Source organism: Balaenoptera borealis (assembly GCF_965194805.1).
Source record: "Balaenoptera borealis genome assembly, chromosome: 19".
In the NCBI taxonomy this organism is placed as follows: Eukaryota; Metazoa; Chordata; class Mammalia; order Artiodactyla; family Balaenopteridae; genus Balaenoptera; species Balaenoptera borealis.
This window is the reverse complement of record NC_138878.1, coordinates 61825398-61844554: the sequence shown is the minus strand read 5'-3', so window position 1 is coordinate 61844554 and position 19157 is coordinate 61825398. Positions and strand designations below refer to the sequence as shown.

At 50.0% G+C, this 19157-nt stretch overlaps 1 protein-coding gene across 1 annotated transcript in view; it reads right to left on the bottom strand.

Annotated features, from left to right (window-relative positions):
* Positions 1-18734, bottom strand: part of NUCB1 (nucleobindin 1) — a 20083-nt gene extending 1349 nt beyond the window's left edge. Inside the window, exons 1-8 of the mRNA XM_082367190.1 lie at positions 18517-18734; positions 17992-18128; positions 15241-15348; positions 12402-12534; positions 8065-8168; positions 5441-5626; positions 5073-5163; positions 132-282 (exon numbers count right to left, since the gene is read on the bottom strand). Of these exons, the coding sequence (XP_082223316.1) occupies positions 132-282; positions 5073-5163; positions 5441-5626; positions 8065-8168; positions 12402-12534; positions 15241-15348; positions 17992-18117 (899 nt within the window). The 5' untranslated portion in view covers positions 18118-18128; positions 18517-18734. The remainder of the gene's footprint in view (positions 1-131; positions 283-5072; positions 5164-5440; positions 5627-8064; positions 8169-12401; positions 12535-15240; positions 15349-17991; positions 18129-18516) is intronic.
* Between the last annotated feature and the right edge of the window lie 423 nt (positions 18735-19157).

The window sequence follows — 19157 nt, the reverse complement described above, 5'->3', positions numbered from 1 at the left end:
CAGGCTACCCCACCTCCTAACACACACAGACAACTTCAACTCCCATCAGTCCTTGGGACACCCTGCCACTCCTGGCAGCCTCTTTTTGCCTCAGGGGCTGCTGGGAGTTGTAGTTTCCCCCCTGAACTCACATCCAGGGGGACCTGAGGGGACTACTAGGATCCCGAGGGGACACGTCGCTGACCTGGGCATCCTCTGCGCCCATGGCTTCCAAGATACTCACCTCCTTGGTGAAGAGGGCCTCCAGCTCCTGCTCATCCAGGACACCATCACTGTTGATATCTGAGGAAGAGACAACAAGGTGTCTTGGGGGACTGAAGACGGAGTGGGTCAAGTTCCTAAGTGACCTGTTGGAGAAGGAATTCTGGGCTGATGCGAGGTCTGTTCTCAGAGGATAGGTAACAACGGGTCTCCGACAGTCGGATGGTGGCCTTCAGGCTTCAGCGCCCATTGGCCCATTGCTAAGACAGCCCTTTCCCTACCAGGGTCCTGAGACTCCATTGGGACCATTCTTGGGCCCACTGTCATGCAGAATGATTTGATCTCTCGCTCCCAGTGATCTGGGCACAGGATCAGCCCTTTGCCCAGCATACAGGGGTGTCAGGGGCATCTCCCAGAGAACCAGCCCAGGGCTGACTCTGATCACCAAAAAATCCTCTCCCTGCCAATCAGACTCCTCCGCCACATGCACCTGGCTCACTGCCTTCGCCTCCTCTGTTCACTCAGATCAGCACCCACACTGGTCCCAGGGAGGTAGCCAGGAACCCTGACCTTGCGAATCCAGTGGTTAAGCTTCAGCCTGCACCTTACTTGACTTTCTGCCTTTGGCTCTCAGAATATCATCCTCTCCTCTCCAGCTGCCCTAATTTTCCTTCACTGGCCCTGTCCTCTTCCTGACCTCTACGGGTGATGTAGGGGACAGGGGACAATGACTTCTTCCCTATCACATATTCAGATCTGTCCAATATGGTTGCCACTAACCACATGGGCTGTTTAAAATTTAAATTGATTAATATTAAATAAGATTAAATTTTCAGTTTATCAGTCCTACTTGCTACATGGCAAGCACTCAATAGCCACATATGGCTGGTGGCCGCCATATTGGGTAGCAGAGAACATCATTACAGAAAGAGTTCTACTGGCAAGACTTCCTTAGATGGGTTCCTTCAGTCCCTCATCTTTAATGCCATCCACAAGCTGCCTCCACACCTGAATACCCAACTGCCTACTCTCCATCTCCACATAAATGTCTAATAGACATCTCTAGCTTGACATGGATAGACCCAGTTCCCAATCTTCCCTGCCAAACATGCTTGCCCTTCTCTCTCCATCCTTCCAGTTGCTCAGGCCAAATACCTCGGAGTCACCCTTGACTCTCTTGTTCCATTACAATCCTCATCAAGTCCATCCTCAAGTCCTACCAGCTTGACCTTCAAGACAAATCCAGAATCTGACCACTCTTCCCTACTTCCATGGTCCAGTCACCAGCATCTCATGCCTCCTAACTAGGGTCCTGGCTTTGGCCCTGGCCCCTACAGCCTGTCCTCAACACAGCACCTAGACGGATCCTGCCAACGCTTAAAGCAGATGGGGTCAGTTCCTCTGCTCAAAATACTTTTGCTGTGTCTCACCCAAGACAGAATAAAATCCAAATTCCTTACCCTGGCTGTAGGGTGGCTGTCACCTCCCTAGCAGTCTTTCTTACCGTTCTTCTTTTTTGTTTTTGGCTGCGTTTGTGGGATCTTAGTTCCCTGACCAGAGATTGAACCCGCGCCCTCGGCAGTGAAAGTGCAGAGTGCTAACCACTGGACCGCCAGGGAATTCCTTTTTCTTCTTTTTTTTTACACTTAACGATGGTTAAATTGGTAATTTTTTTAAAATAAATTTATTTATTTATTTATTTTTGGCTGCGTTGGGCCTTCGTTGCTGTGCGCGGGTTTTCTCTAGTTGTGGCGAGTGGGGTCTACTCTTTGTTGCAGTGCGTGGGCTTCTCATTGTGGTGGCTTCTCCTGTTGCGGAGCATGGGCTCTAGGCACGCGGGCTTTAGTAGTTGTGGCTCACAGGCTCTAGAGCGCAGGCTCAGTAGTTGTGGCGCGTGGGCTTAGTTGCTCCGCGGCATGTGGGATCTTCCCGGACCAGGGCTTGAACCTGTGTCCCCTGCATTGGCAGGCAGACTCTTAACCACTGCGTCACCAGGGAAGTCCGGTAATTTTTATTTATGAGTTCTTTGTTTTTTTTGGAGTATAGTTGCTTTACACTATTGTGTTAGTTTCTACTGTACAGCAAAGCGAATCAGCTATACGTATACATATATCCCCTTTTTTGGATTTCCTTCCCATTTAGGTCACCACAGAGCACTGAGTAGAGTTCCCTGTGCTGTACAGTAGGTTCTCATTAGTTATCTACTTTATACATAGTATCAATAGTGTATATATGTCTATCCCAATCTCCCAATTCATCCCACACCCCCCAGGAATTCCCTTTCTTATCATTCTTCTCTTCAAGCATTCGGCTCCAGTGACCTTGGAAACCCACCAAGTTCATTCTCCCCTGCGTGTGCTTGCTATGCCCCCCCATCTAGACAAATATCTTCGAGGCTCACCCCCTCACTTCACTGAGGTCTTGGTTCAAATGTCATCTCTCTCGAGCGGTGCTGTCCAATCCAGCGGCCACTAGCCACATGGGGCAAATGAAATTTAAATGAGTAACAATCAAATACAATGAAAGATTCATTTTCTTGACATTATGCTAAGTGAAATAAGCCAGTCACAAAAAAGACAAATACTGTACAATTTCACTTATATGAGGTAGCTAGAAGAGTCAAATTCATAGACAGAAGAGAACAGAAGTTACCAGGGGATGTGGGAGGGGTCATGGGGAGTTGATGATTAATACAGAGTTTCAGTTTTGCAAGGATGAAAAGACTGTTGCACGATAATGTGAGTATGCTTAACAGTATTGATATGTACACTTAAAAATGGTTAAGATGGTAGATTTTATGTCAAGTGTATTTTACCACAATTACAAATTTTTAAAAATTTAATTGATCAGGGGCTTCCCTGGTGGTGCAGCCGTTAAGAATCTGCCTGCCAATGCAGGGGACATGGGTTCGAGCCCTGGTGCGGGAAGATCCCACATGCTGCGGAGCAACTAAGCCCGTGCGCCACAACTACTGAGCCTGTGTGCTACAACTACTGAAGCCCACATGTCTAGAGCCCATGCTCCGCAACAAGAGAAGCCACCGCAATGAGAAGTCCGCGCCCTGCAACATAGAGTAGCCCCGCTCGCCGCAACTAGAGAAAGTGCGCACGCAGCAATGAAGACCCAACGCAGCCAAAAATAAATAAATAAACTTAAAAAAAATTTAATTGATTAAAAAAAATTCAATTTCTTAGTTGTAAAACCCACATTTCAAGTGCTTAATTAATAATAATAGCCACATGGGAACTAATAAGAACCTACTGTATAGCACAGGGAACTCTACTCAATACTCTATAATGACCCATATGGGAAAAAAATCTAAAAAAGACTGGATATATGTATATGCATAACTGATTCACTTTGCTGTATAGCAGAAACTAACACAACACTGTAAATCAACTATACTCCAATAAAAATTAATTTATAAAGAAAGAACAAATAATGCTGGGTTAATAAATTGTCTCATTTGTTTAAAAAAAAAAAAAAAAAAGGACTTCCCTGGCGGTCCACTGGTTAGGACTCCGCTCTTCCACTGCAGGGGGCACAGGTTCAATCCCTGGTCGGGGAACTAAGATCCCACATGCCATGCTGTACAGCCAAAAAAGAAAAAGAAAAAGAAAAAAAAAAAAGCCAAATGGGGCTGGTGGCTGCGATATTGGACAACACAGCTGCAGAACACTTCCATCAGCATAGGAATTTCTATTGGACAGTGCTGGTCTGGCAAAAATCTTTCCAGACCAGGCTATCTAAAATCATCATTCTAGACCTTTAATCCCGCTGTCTTGCTTTCCATGGTAATGTGACTACCTGATCATCTACTATAGAACCTACTTCACTGATTCTAAGATGCACTTTTTTTCTCCCCATATTTTATCAACCGTAAAATCGGGAGGTATCTTATCATCGATGATGTGTTAGTTTAATGGGTGGTTTATGTAAAATTCAAGTGTTCAAGTGTTCATCTTATGTTCCATGGTCACTTAGATTCACTGAAATACAGAATTATCTGTTTGCCTGATCCCTGGCTCTGTGATGCCAGGAGGACTTTCTTTTGTTCACAGCTGTATACACAGGGTCTCCGTGAAGCTTGGTCCTTAGAGGTCTCTTAGTAAACATTTGCTGAATGAATGAATCAGACCCTGCTAAGCTCTGGTGACAGGCTATAGCATTTGGTTTGGGTTCCTGGGCACACCTGAGGGGGCCTGGCAAAAAGTGGTATCAGGGGAATTCCCTGGTGATCCAGCGGTTAGGACTCCGCACTTTCACTGCCGAGGGCCCCGGTTCAGTCCCTGGTCGGGGAACTAAGCTCCTGAAAGCTGCACGGTGCAAAAAAAAAAAAGTAGTGACATCAGGACATAAGACCCAGATTCAGAGCCAAACGCCTGGCATTTGGAGATTGGAATTAGAGGCTGGACATAGAGGTGATGTTTCCAGACAGGACGAAAACGAAGGGGACCATGCCCCTGAATCACCATGGAGAAGGGGCTTCCCGAGTCCCTGGAGGCCTGGTTACTAGGGAGCAGCCCCTGCTTAGCGATAGGGCCCCCAGAAGGGACCGGGGCTTCTGGGCTGCCATGGGAGGGGGGCCCAGGCCTAGCCAAACCTGGTTTGCTCAGTTAGGGACACCAGTCAGTCCTTAGAACCCAGAGGCCTGGTGTATCCCAGAAAAAAGGACCAGCTCTTCCATGGAAGATCCTATTCCCAACAACAGGGAGGGATACGGCCTTCTAGACCACCAGGGGAGAGGGGCTCAGACCTCTTTGGCCTCCCTAAGCCCCGTGAGTGAGGGAGACCCCTTCTTAGCATTCAGGCCCCAGAAAGGTCAGAGCCTCAGCGTTAGCCTGGGTGTTGGGACTCCCTCCCCACCTTACCATGCAGTATGAAGAAGGTCTTGGGGTTAAACCTGTTGGGGTCCAATCCATCCAGTTCCTCCCACACCTCCTTCAACTGGGCTTGGCTGCCCTGTGGAAGGGAGAGCCGGGGGCTCATGAGCAAGAGGTCTGGGTCCCATAGGATAAAGCTAGAGAACCCTTTACCCCCATCCCTCAAATGTCATTGCCCTCAAGCAAGAAAACTACAACTCCCAGCAGCCCCTGGAGATAGCTGGGTACATTAAAAGGGGCCTTTTGCCTCAATGTCTGCTGGGAGTTGTAGTTTTTCGGCTACTTTCTTGTGGAGCTTGGAAAGTTGGACATGGTGGCGGGGGGGGGGGGGGGTAGGCATGAATGGGGGTCCTTACAGGCACATTGACTTTGGGGTGTTCTCGGTGCCGGCGCTGTTGCTCTTCCAGCTTCCTCTCTGCCTCCTTTCGCTGCTCCTCTCCCAGGGACTCCAGATAACGGCGTCTCTCGTGTTCCTTGAGCATCTCGTAGCGTTTGAACTCTTCATGATGGGCTGCGTCGTATTGGGCAAGGTCCCGGGTGGCCTGGGGAAAGGCAGACGGTCACTCTCACCTCACTTCTATGCCCAGCCCCTAATTCCAACCTCCGAATGCCAGGCCTTTGGCTCTGAACCTGGCCCAACTTCCACGTGTGCTGGGTCTTATGTCCCGATGTCACTTTTGTCCCATAATACATAGCCTCCCCTCCTCTTCGGTCAAAAAACGAGGATGGTTACACAATAGCAACTTTAACTCACTTCTTTCAAGTCCTCCACAATCTCAAGATCTTGGAGGAATAAATAATAAGGAACAGCACATGAGGTGACTTAATATGGAAAGCAGTACAGCTAGGGGGTAAACAACATGAGGTCTCTAATTATTCTGCCAAGGGTTCAAATCTAGGCTCTGCCATGTGAACAAATCCTGCTAGCTGTGTGACCTTGGGCAAGTTACTCATTCTCTCTGTGCCTCAGTTTCTGCCTCTGGAAAATGTTGATAACAATACTATATAGGGTTGTATAGGGTTGTATAGGGTCCCCCCAGAATTCATGTGCACCCAGAACCTCAGAATGTGACTTTACTTGGAAACAGGATCTTTGCAGATGTAATTAGTTAAGATGAGGTCCTACTGGATTAGGGTGGGCCCTAATTCTAATGACTAGTGTCTTTACAAGAAGGCTACAGAGAGACACAGGGAGAATGCCATGTGATGGTGGAGGCAGAGACTGGAGTGATGTGTCTACAAGCCAAGGAATGCTGGCAACCCCCAGAAGCTGGAAGAGGCAAGAAGCAGATGCCTCTAAGGAAACCTTGGTTTTGGCCCAGTGATACAGATTTTCAACTTCTGGCCTCCAGAACTGTGAGAGGATAGCTTTCTGTTGTCTTAAGCCACTGAGTCTGTGGTAATTTGTTATATGGCAGCAATAGAAAACCAATACAGCTCTTGTGTGGGGAACAGACGGAGGTTCTCAACCTGGGGTGACTGCGGTCCCCAGGGGACAGCAGTCAATGTTTGAAGATATTGTTGGTTGTCACAACTAGGGGAGGTCTACTGGCATCTAGAGGGTAGAGGCCAGGGATGCTGCTAAACATCACACAATGCACAAACAGCCCCCAGAGCAAAGAATTATCCAGCCCCAAGTGTCAAGAGTGCCGAGCTGAGAAACCCTGCTGTTGAGTGTGGAAGGCAGAAGCAAGGAGCCCATCTCTGGGGTTGAGACCAGGAGAATGACAGAGCGGCTGCAGGAAAGCGGACAGTTTCTGGAATGTTGTGGAAATAAGCGGCAGAACCATCTCTTGGGGACGAAGGTCAGGCATGGACTCAATCAAATGGCTGCTATTATCTTCATGGCCACTAGATGGAGCTCCAGTCAGCCAGAAAAGCAGGCTGAGGCTCAAGTCAGGCAGAGACGTAGGTTCTGTCCTGGGGGTGCTGGGGAGCTACAGAAGGGCTGTGAGCAGGGAAGAGGCAGGGGCAGACCTGAGCATCCCCTGCCACTCCCCAACCCCGAACTTGGCCTTCCCCACGAGGCAGGGCTGTAGATCCTACTTCTCACACAAAGACCACATTTGTTCCTGTGCTGCTCTAACAAATTATTATTTATCGTGGCTTAACACACACTTATCATCTTACAGCACGGAGGCCAGGGTCTGAAATCAGTTTCACTGGGCTGCAATTAGAGTGTTGGCAGAGCCGTGCTCCTTCCGGAGACTCTAGGAGAGAACCCTCTTCTTTGCCTTTTCCAGTTTCTAGAGCTGCATACGTGCCTGTGGCCCCTTCATCCATCTTCAAAGCCAGCAGCAGAGCCATCTTGCTTTGGTCGTCACACTGCCACCCTCTACTGTAGTCAGATCTCCCCCTGCTTCCCTCTTTTTAATTTTATGTTATGTTATTTTTTAATTTCTTTGGCCGTACCACATGGCTTGCGGGATCTCAGTTCCCCAACCAGGGATTGAACCTGGGCCTTGGCAGTGAAAGCCCAGAATCCTAACCACTAGGCCACCAGGGAACTCCCTGCATCCCTCTTACAAGGACCCTTGTGATGACACTTAGGGCCCACCTGGATAACCCAGGCTCATCCCCCCCATCTCAAGCTCCTCAGCTTAATCACAACTGCAAAGTCCGTTTTGCCACATCAGGTCACAGAGCCAGAGGTTCCGCAGACAGCATGTGACGTCTTTTGAGGGGCTATTATTCTGCCTACAGCAAGGACACAGAGGGAATTCCTGCCCCCAGTCATAGGGGAGGGATTTGAATCCAGGTGTGAGTGGAGCCAACCCCCCGACCCCGACACACACGCACACAACTCCGCTTTCCTGTAGAGAACCTGGGGAAGGTTTTTAGGTACAACCAGCCCTTCTGCAGCCGCTGGCCTCAGAGAACACCAGGCAGGGGTGAGTGGGCTCACATCCCAGCCTCTGCTCCCTTCTCCCCCTCTACAAAGCTTCCCTCAGTCCTCTGCCCCCTGGTCCCCTCAACCTACTGTCTGGATCAGCAGCTCCAGGTCCCGGGCCTCGAATGTGTGCTGATTCTGAGGGTCCAGGTGTTCAAACTGCTTCAGGAGGCTCAGGTGATCCAACTGTACATCTGGATGAGAGGGAAGACGGGGTGTGTGTTGGGGGCGGGGATGAACAACTCATGGAACGTTCTTTCTTTCAAAATCCCTATCCTGTGGGAATTCCCTGGCAGTCCAGTGGTTAGGCTTCCACTGCCAGGGGCCCCGATTCGATCCCTGGTTGGGAAACTAAGATCCCACAAGCCGCGTAGCACGGCAAAAAAACAAACAAAAATCAAACAAACAAAAACTATCCTGGGCTGGATGGGCTCTAAAGGAGGTCACAGAGGGCACAGGAGAAGCCCACAGAAGATGGCTTGAATGAGCCTGGAGCAATCAGGGAGGGCTTCCTGGAGGAGGTGATGCCACAACTGAGTCTGATGCTGAAAATAATAATAACCATGATGATAACCAACATGTATCAAATATGTACTATGTGCCAGGCCCTGCTCTAAACATATTAAATATATTAATGCATTTACTTTTCACAAAAATCTCACATAGGTTCTGTAATTATCCCATTTTATGGATGCGAAAACTGAGGCCCAGAGAGGGGAAGTGACATCTAGGTCACCATCTAGGAAGAGGCAGAGTGAGGATTAGTTGGGCTCCAGAGCACATGACACTTAATTCTGTTATGGGTTGAACTGCGTGCCCCCCAATTCACAGGGAGGTTGATAGCCCCCAGTATCTCAGAATGTGACCTTATTTGGAGAGAGGGGCTTTACAGAGGTGATCAAGTTAAAATGAGGTCATGAGGATGAGCCCTAATCCCATATGACAAGAGTCCTTATAAAAAGAGAAAATTTGGACACAGAGACACACACAGAGGGAAGACAGTGTGAACAGACATGGCGGGGGCGGGGGGCGGGGGGTCGGGGGGAGTGGCCATCTCCAAATCAAAGAGAAAGACCCAGAACAGATTCTCCGGCACAGCCCTCAGAAGGAACCACCCCCTGCTGACACCTTGATTTTTGACTTCCGGCTTCCAGAACTGTGAGACAATCAGTGCCTATTGTTTAAGCCACCCGGTCTGCGGTACTTTGTTACAGAAGCCCTAGCAAAGCAGTGCAACCTCCTTGTACGAGAGTTTCCCGGCAGAGAGGGAGAGAGCAGGACACACTTGGCACCCACTCATTCACTGGACACACATCCTGAGAGGCCTCCTGGGGGCCCCCATGTGAATCAGACCCGGGCCTGCGCCTCCAGCGGCTCCTGGGCTGGTGGGGGTGAAAGGCACACACACAGGCACCTGGAATCCAGGTGACTCAGGCTGTAGTGGCGGCAGCTCTGGGCCTGGGTGAGCCCAGAGGAGGGACAGACCCAGGAGACAGGCACAGATCAAGTCTCATAATTCGTTATTCATGCCACAGATATGTGTTGAGCCGTACTCTGGGCCCGACCCTGTGGCTAGCACTGCGGACACAGCAGGAACCAGACGGTGACGGCGTCTGTCCCCTGGAGCACCCGGTCAAGATGGAGAACAGGTGAGTAAGGGACAAACACACGACCACAAAGGACTCAAACAAATGGAGGATTCTTCACGCAGGACGGTCAGGGCAGGACGAGGGAGGCGACATCTGGGCTGAGACCAAAGCTCCATTGGCCATGCCAAGACCCCCGAGAAAGAATGTCACAGGCAAAAGTCCCAAGGTGAGAAAGATGTGTTACCCTCCGTACTAAAAATGTTGATGCCAGAGGGTCGGGTGAGAGGGCACACATGTGAAGGGAGGGGCTGGGACGGGCGTGGCAGGGCTCAGCTTGGCCTCCAACTAGCAAGGAGTGTGGACTTGATCCTGAAGGCACTGGGGAGCCGTGGCTGGTTCTGAGCACAAGAGGCACAGGACTCGAACGGGGTGCTGTGCTAGGCTGAATAAAGGCCCCCACCAGGATGTCCACATCTGAATCCCTGGAACCTGTGAATATGTGATCTCATGGGGCAAAAGGGACTTTGCAGAGGTGATCAAATTAAGGATCTGGTGATGGGGAGATGATCCTGGATTAACTGGGGAAGGCGGCTAAATGTAATCCTTGTAAGAGAGAAGCAGCAGGAGATCTGACTACAGAAGAATGCCATGTGATGACTGGAGAAAAACGCTACGCTGCTGGATTTGAAGAGGTTCCCAGCCTAGGAATGAAGCTTTGGAAGCTGGAAAAGGCAAGGAAACAGATTTCCCCCCATAGCACCTCCAGAACTAGCAGAGCCCTGCTGACACCTTGACTTTGGCCCAGTGAAACTGATTTTGGATTTCTGATCTCCAATAGGTAAAGAGAATAAATGTGTGTTGTTTTAAGCCACTAAGTTGTTGCTGATTTGTTACAGTGGCCACAGGAAATGAATCCAGATATTAACAGGATTCTGTTAAGAACGGCTGTTCCACGGGAAATAGAACAAATAGTGGGAAAAGCAAGGGCGGTGGCAGGGTGCCCAGGGAGGAGGAGACTGCGCTGATCCAAGTCCCAGTGACAGCAATGGACGTGGAGAGTAGTCAGATTCTGGAGATTCCTGAGTTGTTGAAGGGACAAAAGTTGAAGTACATAGCTTAGCGTATGGGATGTAATAAGCAACCAATTGATGGGAGGGATTTTTTCTCATTCATGACAAGGGAACATCCAGTTTACCAGAGATCAAGTCAGACTCTGAAACTGTAGTAATTAAAACAGCAAGACAGAGAAAGCGTGGATGGTTATGCAGAAGGAGGCTGGAGACCATGCCCGTCTGGTCACCTTAGAGCCCCAGCACCCCGCTCAGTGCCTGGCACAGAGTAGAACTCAAGACATATTTGATCAATGGATAAGAGGCATCAGATAGGAATGAAAACAAAGCTCAGCTCTCTTACTGACCCTTAACACCATCTACCAACGTTCAGGGTCCCCATCTGTAACACGGGAGCCTCAAGGGTGTCAGGAGATGAAAGAAGAAGCTGGAGGTAAATCTCAATAAAGTGGGCTTGTTCTTACACTTAGTGATGAGCCAAAAGGTGCCCCAGCAGTACCAGAATATCCCACAAAGCTACAATGAGTAAAATAGCATGGTCCATTGTAGCCAATGGATGCAAGAAACGCATATCCATCAATGGATGAATGGACAAACTAAATATGGTAGATCCAGACAAGGGAATATTACTTGGCCCTAAAAAGGAATAAAGCAGTGATACACGCTACAGTGTGGATGAACCTTGAAAATATTACACTAGAAGAAGCCAGACACAAAAGATCACTTATCGTATGATTCCATTTATACGAAATGTCCATAATAGGCAAATTTATAGAGACAGAAAGTAGGCTGCCAGGGGTGGGGGGGGTGGAATAGAGGGGTGATAGTTACATGGTCTAGTGATTCTTTTTGGAGTGATAAAAGTGTTCTAAAATTGACTTTGATGATGGTTGCACATACCTGTGAACATACTAATCACTGAACTGTACACTTCAAATGGGTATATTGTTTGGTGTATGAATCATATCTCAATAAAGTCATTTAAAAGAAATAGCATGGTCCAGACGCATGCTCCAAGAAACTATATCTAGGAATGTTAGAAATAAGGTGGGATCTTGGAATTTAAATCCACTCAAATCTCCCTCTTCCAGGCACTTTTTTTTTTTCTTTTCTTTCTTTGTTTTTCTTTTTTAGCCATACAATTAGACTATAAAATATAGCCTCACATATAAATGCCAGGAAATTAGAATCATTCTAGTGTGGGAGAGAAAGAATAAGTAAGCAAGGAAAAATACAGTGTAACCTGTTGAACTTCCTGACTTTGATCACGGTACTATAGTATTGTAGAACATTGTTGTTTTGAGAAAAATCACACTGAAATATTTAGGCATAAAGGAATACGGTGTCTGCAAGGAACTCACAAATGTGAACCACAGATAAACGGAGCAAACGTTAACAATTACAGAATCTGGGCTAAGGGTATTTGGGAGTTTTTGGTAGTATTCTTGCAACTTTTCTGTAAGTTTGAAGTAACATCAAAATTTTAAATGACCCTGATTTGTTAAAATAAAAATTAAAAACAAATCAAAAACCACCCGAGCAACTAAGATTACTAACATCTCCCGAGTAATGTTAATAGTAGATTGTGCTAGGAAGAAAACTCGATCAATCTTCCATGCGGATTTTACAGGGGTGGAGAGAATGAGGCCCCAGTTGGCTCCACCTGCCAAAATCACCTGGAGGCCGGGGAGGGAGGCTGCCCCGTGACCCCCAACGTCGCCAGCTCCACCCACCCCACCGGCCCTGCCCACCCCACTGGCCTGCTTACTGGGCTCCTGCTGGGCGTCCATCTTGGCCTTGAGCAGCATCCGCAGCCTCGACACCTCCTGCCGCTTGAGTTCATCCAGTTTGGTGCGGACATGGTGGCTGACGAAGTCCAGCTCCCGGCTCAGCTTCCCGCTCTGCCCAGGGGAGAGGGGACACAAATCAGGCTGCCCTCTCTGGAGCCTTCTACCAGCTTTCTGATGCCTCCCGGGGTTCCCCAGAGGCCCCGAGACAAGATTCCAGCCCCTCAGCCTGGCACTGGAGGCCCTTCTTATTTCCCGTCACTCATCAAATCACACTCACGGCTCACGGCTCTTTCCCACCTCTAGGCCTTTACACATGCTGGTCCCTCTGCCTGGGATTCTCCCTGCCACTGCTTTCCAAGCCTAACCAGATCCTTGTAGTCCTTCAAAACTCAAAACATACTGTATAGCACAGGGAACTCTATTCAATATCCTGTGATGAACCGTAATGGAAAAGAATATGAAAAAGAATACATATATGTATAACTGAGTCACTTTGCTGTACAGAAGAAATTAACACAACATTGTAAACCAACTATATCTCAATAAAAGTAAAACAAACAAGCAAAATAAACTCAAAGCAGACGGCACCTCCCTCGGAAGAATCCCCGACAACCCCCTTGATGCCACCACCTACACACACACACACACACACACACACACACTCACACGTGCTGAGCAAGGTGCCTTCTCTGAGTTACCTCTATCATCACTTTGGATTATGTCTGTTTTCTCAATTGTGCTGACCCCACCCCTCTCCTGCTCACAGACCCCCACCCCGTGGCTCCCCAGTGCCCACAGGACCGAATCCCTGGGCCCAGCACTGAAGATCCCGCAAGATCCTGCATCTGCCCATCCCTCCCCCTCCTCCCGGCCGTCCCCGCTCCAGCCTCATCCCTCTGTCTTTATGTCAGTTATAAGGAGCCCACCAGCAGACAGCTGAAGGTACCAGAATGCTTCACTGGTACACACAGTTCTACTGTTGAAACGTCGCCCTTCCCCCCTCCCCCCCGTTTCAACTTTTATACCAGACACTCCCACTCAGAATTCAAACCTCACTCGGGAGAATCCGTTCCCTAGAAGCTTTCTCTCACTGTCGGACGGCCTGGGTCCCTCCTCCGGGCTACCCCAGCACCCTGCACTGTCTCAGATGGCTTTCTCAGCCACTCATTTGGGTCTCTCCAGCCTGCAGGGGGCATGGCCTTTGCAGAAGCAGCAGGACAGAGGGACTGCAGTGCCAGTCATGTTAACCTCAACCAGTCAGGCACCTACGATGAGTCAAGTCCTGCACTGGACTCACTGAGTCCGTCCTCTAATCTTGCCCACAACCCCATTTTATAGATGAACAAACTGAGGCTCAGGAGGAGAAGCCCCTGGCCCAAGGTTCCTCAGACAGTGAGGATAGGAGGCCAGTTTCCAGCCTGGTGACATAGGTGGGGTCATGTCTCCCCAGAGTGAGAGTCCTGGGGCCTGGGTTCAAATCCCAGTCCTGTCACCACTGCACTACGTGACCCCAGCACACTGTTTCCCTACCCTGGACCTCAAAAATGGGGCTGAGATTATCACCACCAGTGACAAGGACAACTGACATTTACTGAAGGCTGATGACAGGCTGGACCAAAGCCTCAAAGTGGAGATTATCGCTGATTCACACAACCCCACCCCCATCTCTCCCCAACAGTGAAAGTGCTGCATGAGCCTCCCCGTTTTCTGAGAAGGAAACCAATGCACAGAGGGGTGTGACCACTTGCACAGAAGAGTGTGAGGTGGAGCTGGGATTGGAACCTGCCACTGTCCCACTCCAGAACCTGCCTGCCTAAGTGGCCACTGTTTCTGATGTCATTTCCCACTTGTATGACCTTGGACAAGCTGGGTGGCCTCTAGGGCCTCCGTTTCCTCAGCTGGGCAGTGGGATGGGCTGGGCTCAGCAGTCTCTAGTTATGCCCGTCCATTGGGAGGTTTTGGGGAGAGCAGGGCTGCCCTCCCCCCATCAGTCCCAGGCCCTGGGGCCTCCTCTGGGCCAAGGTGTTTGGAGCACTCAGGGTGGATCCCCCAGGTGGGATGTTCCAACATGCACCCGAACGGGGAGGGGAGTCTAGGTGGGGTAGGGTGGTGGCAGGCAGTGTTGTCTCCTCATGGCGTGTGTGTGTGTGTGTGTGTGTGTGTGTGTGTGTGTGTGTGTGAGCATCCTTTCCGAGGAACACTGCTTGGGGGATGGGGTGGGATATGGGCTCTGGGCTCAGTCAGTCCAGGGATTGAGACCCAGGCCTCCAGGAAGGAAAAACACTGCTACTAGGGCCTCAGTGTCCACCTCTGTAAAATGGGGAGAATCACAGCTCCTCTAGAGGCCTAACATGAGAGTTAGAGGTGATGTGAGTGATGACAGCATCTCCCGTGTTTTGAATTCTTCCTGTGTAGAGAGCACTATGCTGAGAACGCGCAGAACCAGCCCTCACATTGCGCTTACTGAGAATGGCCACTGTGCACATCCATGCCTTTTCCACGTCTTACCTCAGATAGTCCTATGATGCAGGTTCTATTATTACCCCATTTTACAGACGGGGAAACTGAGGCACAGTGAAGGGAGGCCACACAACTGGTAGAGCTGATACTGGGAGGCATGTACCATCCACATCCACATTTAACCACACATTCTGTCTTCCCCAGATCCCTTCCCAGCTATGTGACCCCGAGAAGTGACTTCTCCCCAGTCTCAGTTTTGTGATGGCTGGAAGGTTCCCCTTTAGGGAACCTGGTCCGTTCTGGAATTCTGCCCTCTGAGCATGCATGCCCTCCCAGTGTGTTCGCACCCAGCCTCACCTTGATGTCCTCAGCATTGGCGGCCTGCAGCTTTTCCCGGAAGTGTCCGTCCGTCTCCAGCACGTTGATGACTTCCTGGAGGTACCGGTGGTAGTACAGGCCTGTGTCCTGAGGCAACAAGAATGAACATAGTAGCCTCAGCCCTGGTCCCTCTCTGGTTCTTCCCTGCAGGTAGGACCCAGGCTCTGCTCCCCTGGGCACCTGCTGAGGGACCCAGAGATCAGCCCCCAACCCTGAGCAGGAGCCCTGTACCATGGGATAAAGGCTCTAGAGCCAGCAGACTCTGGTTGCTCTGTCACCCCAGGCAAATTGCCTGATCCTCCGGGCCACAGCTCTTACCTCTTCCCAGGTCTGTCTGCAGTGGAGATGAAATTAAAATCACAAGGGTAAACACCCAGCCCAACACTGCCCGTAGAGTGGACACACTGGTATTTGTTGGAAAGCAGTGAAACGTACATTCATTCATTCAACAAGCATGCAGCGAGCCCCTACCATGTGCCAGGCACTGTTCTATGGGGCACAGCAAGTAAACAAGACAGACAAAAATCCCTGGGCTCCTGGTCCTAGCCCTGCCACGTGTAGGTGGCTGGCATTTTCCTCTTCCTGGGCCTCACTCTTCCATTTGTAAAATAGGCAATAAATTTCTTACCTCTCAGAGCTGTGGTGAAAAGTAAGAGATAAAAAGCCTGGCACCAAAAAAACCCCACAAAAGCCTGGCACCATGGTAAGTCTTTAGAAGATACTCAGTCTACTATAGCTATCATTACATTTGCTGAGGAACACACCATAGGTGATAAATGGGAGCAGATCACCCAGCTATGGCACTGTGGGTGTACTAATCGCCTATTGCTGCTGTAACAAAGTATCACAAACTAAGTGGCTTAGAGCAATAAAAATTTATTCTCTTAGAGTTCTGGAGGTCAGAAGTCCAAAATGGTTCAGCAGAGCTTAGCTTATTTTGGAGACTTTAGGGAACAATCTGCTTTCTTGCCTTTTCCAGCTTCTAGAGGCTGCCTACACTCCTGGGCTTGTGGCCTTGCATCACTCTGACCTCTGCTTACATCATCACATCACTTCTGACCCTGACTTTCTTGCCTGGCTCTTATATGGAACCCTTGTGATTACATTGGGCTCACCTGGATAAGCCAGGATAATTTCTCCACCTAACTCAATCATACCTGCAAACACTCTTTTGCCATATATTCACAGGTTCTGGGGATTAGGGCATGGACATCTTTGGGGGCCATCATTCAGCCAAACACAGTGGGCTGGAATCCCAAATCTGCCAATTACTAGCTATGTGACCTTGTTAGGACCGCTAGGATGCCTAGTTAAATTTAAATTTCAGATAAAACAATGAATAACTTTCAGTATATTATACTAATGATTATTCATTGTTTATCTGAAACCCACTCAATTTTAACTGAGTGTCCTGTGTCTTTATTAGCTAAGTCTGGCAATCTTAGTCCTTGGGCAAGTTACTTAACGTCTCTGTGCCTCAGTTTCCGCACCTGTAAAGTAAGGTTAGTGAGCACCCACCTCATAGGGACTGTTGTGAGGATTAGAGCAGTTAATATCTTTAAATATTTAACTCGGCACTTAGTAAGAGCTGTCAATGTTATTATGATTGTTGTTATGGACATTTATAACCCTCTAGTAGCCTCAGAATAAAGAAAGTCTCCACCATGGCCCACAAGGTCCCATGGGATCTCCCCCTGTTCCTCCTCTGACCTCATCTCCCCCTCGCTCACTCTGTTTCAGCCACACTGGCCTCCTGTAAGTCCTTCTACTCTCTGTGCTCTCCTCCACCACGCAGCCTTTGCCCAGGCTGTTCCTTTTGCCTGGAATATTCTTCCCAGCACTTCAGATCTTAGCTCAAATGACCCTTCCTTCCTCCCTGACCATCACCCCTGGTGTCCATTCTCAGAGGGCCCTGTCGTTTGTCTTCCCAGCGAACTAAGCTGGTCTGTGAGGGCAGGGGGCTTGCTCTAGCACTGTGCCTGGCTCCTAGAAGATGCTCAAGAAATGTGTGGAATGAATGAAAGGCAAGGGGACTCAAGCTGCCTTCCTGTGTCTGCAAAGATTTCACAGAGCAAAGGCCTCACTTGCTGGGTAGGGACCTGTCATACAGGAGCATGGGATGATTTGTTCCAGAGACAGTGGTGTGTCCATTCCTAGTGGGAGCTGTAGGATTCGGGCCACAAATCAGGGCACTGGCCTTGAGGATCTTTTCAAGTTCCAAATTCCCTAAGACCAAAGGTTTCATAGTGTTCGATAAACACACGTTGGAATAAATGAGCAGTTACCGTGCCCCATCATAATTTAAACTACAACTCCCATGAGCTCCATGACGTGAGAACACCCCAGTTAGCTAACACCACCTGCTCAAGATGCTACTGGGAAATGTAGTTCTTTTTTTTCCAGAGTCCTTCTTGAGGGGAGGGCGTCTTAAAAGAGCAGAGAGGTTTAGGTGGGGGGGGGGTGATGCATATTCTTCATCTAAAATCTGACCTGATTTTCCATATCTCAAAGTCAGGGGCTTAGAAATCTCTCTCTCTCTCTCTCTCTCTCTCTCACACACACACACACACACACACACACACAAGTTTTCCACCACGTCAAAACCCTGGGACGGCAAAGAATGGCAGGCAAACTCCAAGCCGCATCCGTAGCCAGCCAGGGGCCACGGGGGCACGGGAATTGTAGTACCACTGCAAACACCTGGCTGGCGAGCAGGGCAGGGCCACTCACGGGGCTTTCGGTCGCGGGATTCTCCTTCTTGGGCGCCCCCCGCTCCAGGGGCACGGTCAGAATAGCGCGCAGCAGCAGCAGAAGTGACAGGAGAAGGAGGGCTGCACGGGGCCCAGCGGGAGGCATGGCGGCGTGGTCTGTGGGGGCGGAGAGGTGGAATAAGTCTGTCCCAAGCCGCCTTCTCCCCTGGACCCAGGAGTCTGGACTCCCGGCGCCGCTCCCTGCCCCCTTCCAAGAATCAAGACGCAAAGCGTCTCGTTTCCCGGGAGCCAGGATTCCGAGCCTCCAGCCTTTCCTTCCTCAGACCCAGGAGTCCTGGTTTCCAGCACCCTCTTCGCTTAGACTAGGAATCCGGGATCTCGACCCCCTCTTTCCCCAGGCCCAAAGGTCCAGGGCCCCAGCCTCCTCTTTTCCCAGGATCTGGAGGTACCGGTGTCCTCCACCGAGACTCAGTTTTCCAGCCCTCTCGTGCCCCGCTTCCCTTCTCCCCAGGACACAAGAGTCCAGGACCCTCCAGCCCCTTACCTCTCCTTCACCGCAGAGGGCGTTTTCCTGGGCTAGGACCTCCGGTGTGTTCTCTGCGATTTCCCCCCTAGGCCACGCCCACTTTCCCCGCAGAGGATCCGCTCTCAGCAGCCTGATTGGTCCACGCTGGCTCCAGGTTTCGGGCCCCTGTCTAGCGGCCCCGCCCCTTGTCGAAGTCGCTGGCCTTTTCTCGAAAGCCGAGCCTCCTTCCTCGGAAGCCCTACCTTTTGACGCCACATATCCTGCTTTTTAGGCGAAAGAACGGAGACTTTCAAAGAGAACTACAACTCCCTGTTGGGCCGGGGGAAAATTAGTCAACTTCCGCGGGCATCTTGGCCTCTTCGCCTCATGGGAGTTGTAGTTTTCCCATTTATTTTCTCTCCTAGAAGTGGCTGTAAATTACAGATCGGTAGTAGTTGGCACAGGTCACGTTATAAGTTTCCTATATAAGAGAGAGGTGTAGAGCGAGCCTGCGATGCGGCCTCTGTCAGGTCCCTTTAAGGAACACCTGCATGCTCTTCCAATTCAGAACCCCTGGAGCAGGGTTGCCTGGCTGCAGCAGAGGCCAGGGGTCATTGCTTTGTTGGAAGTGGAACGTGGGGAGCCAGGAGGGAGGGGCTTAGGGCAGGTCCCAGTGGGAA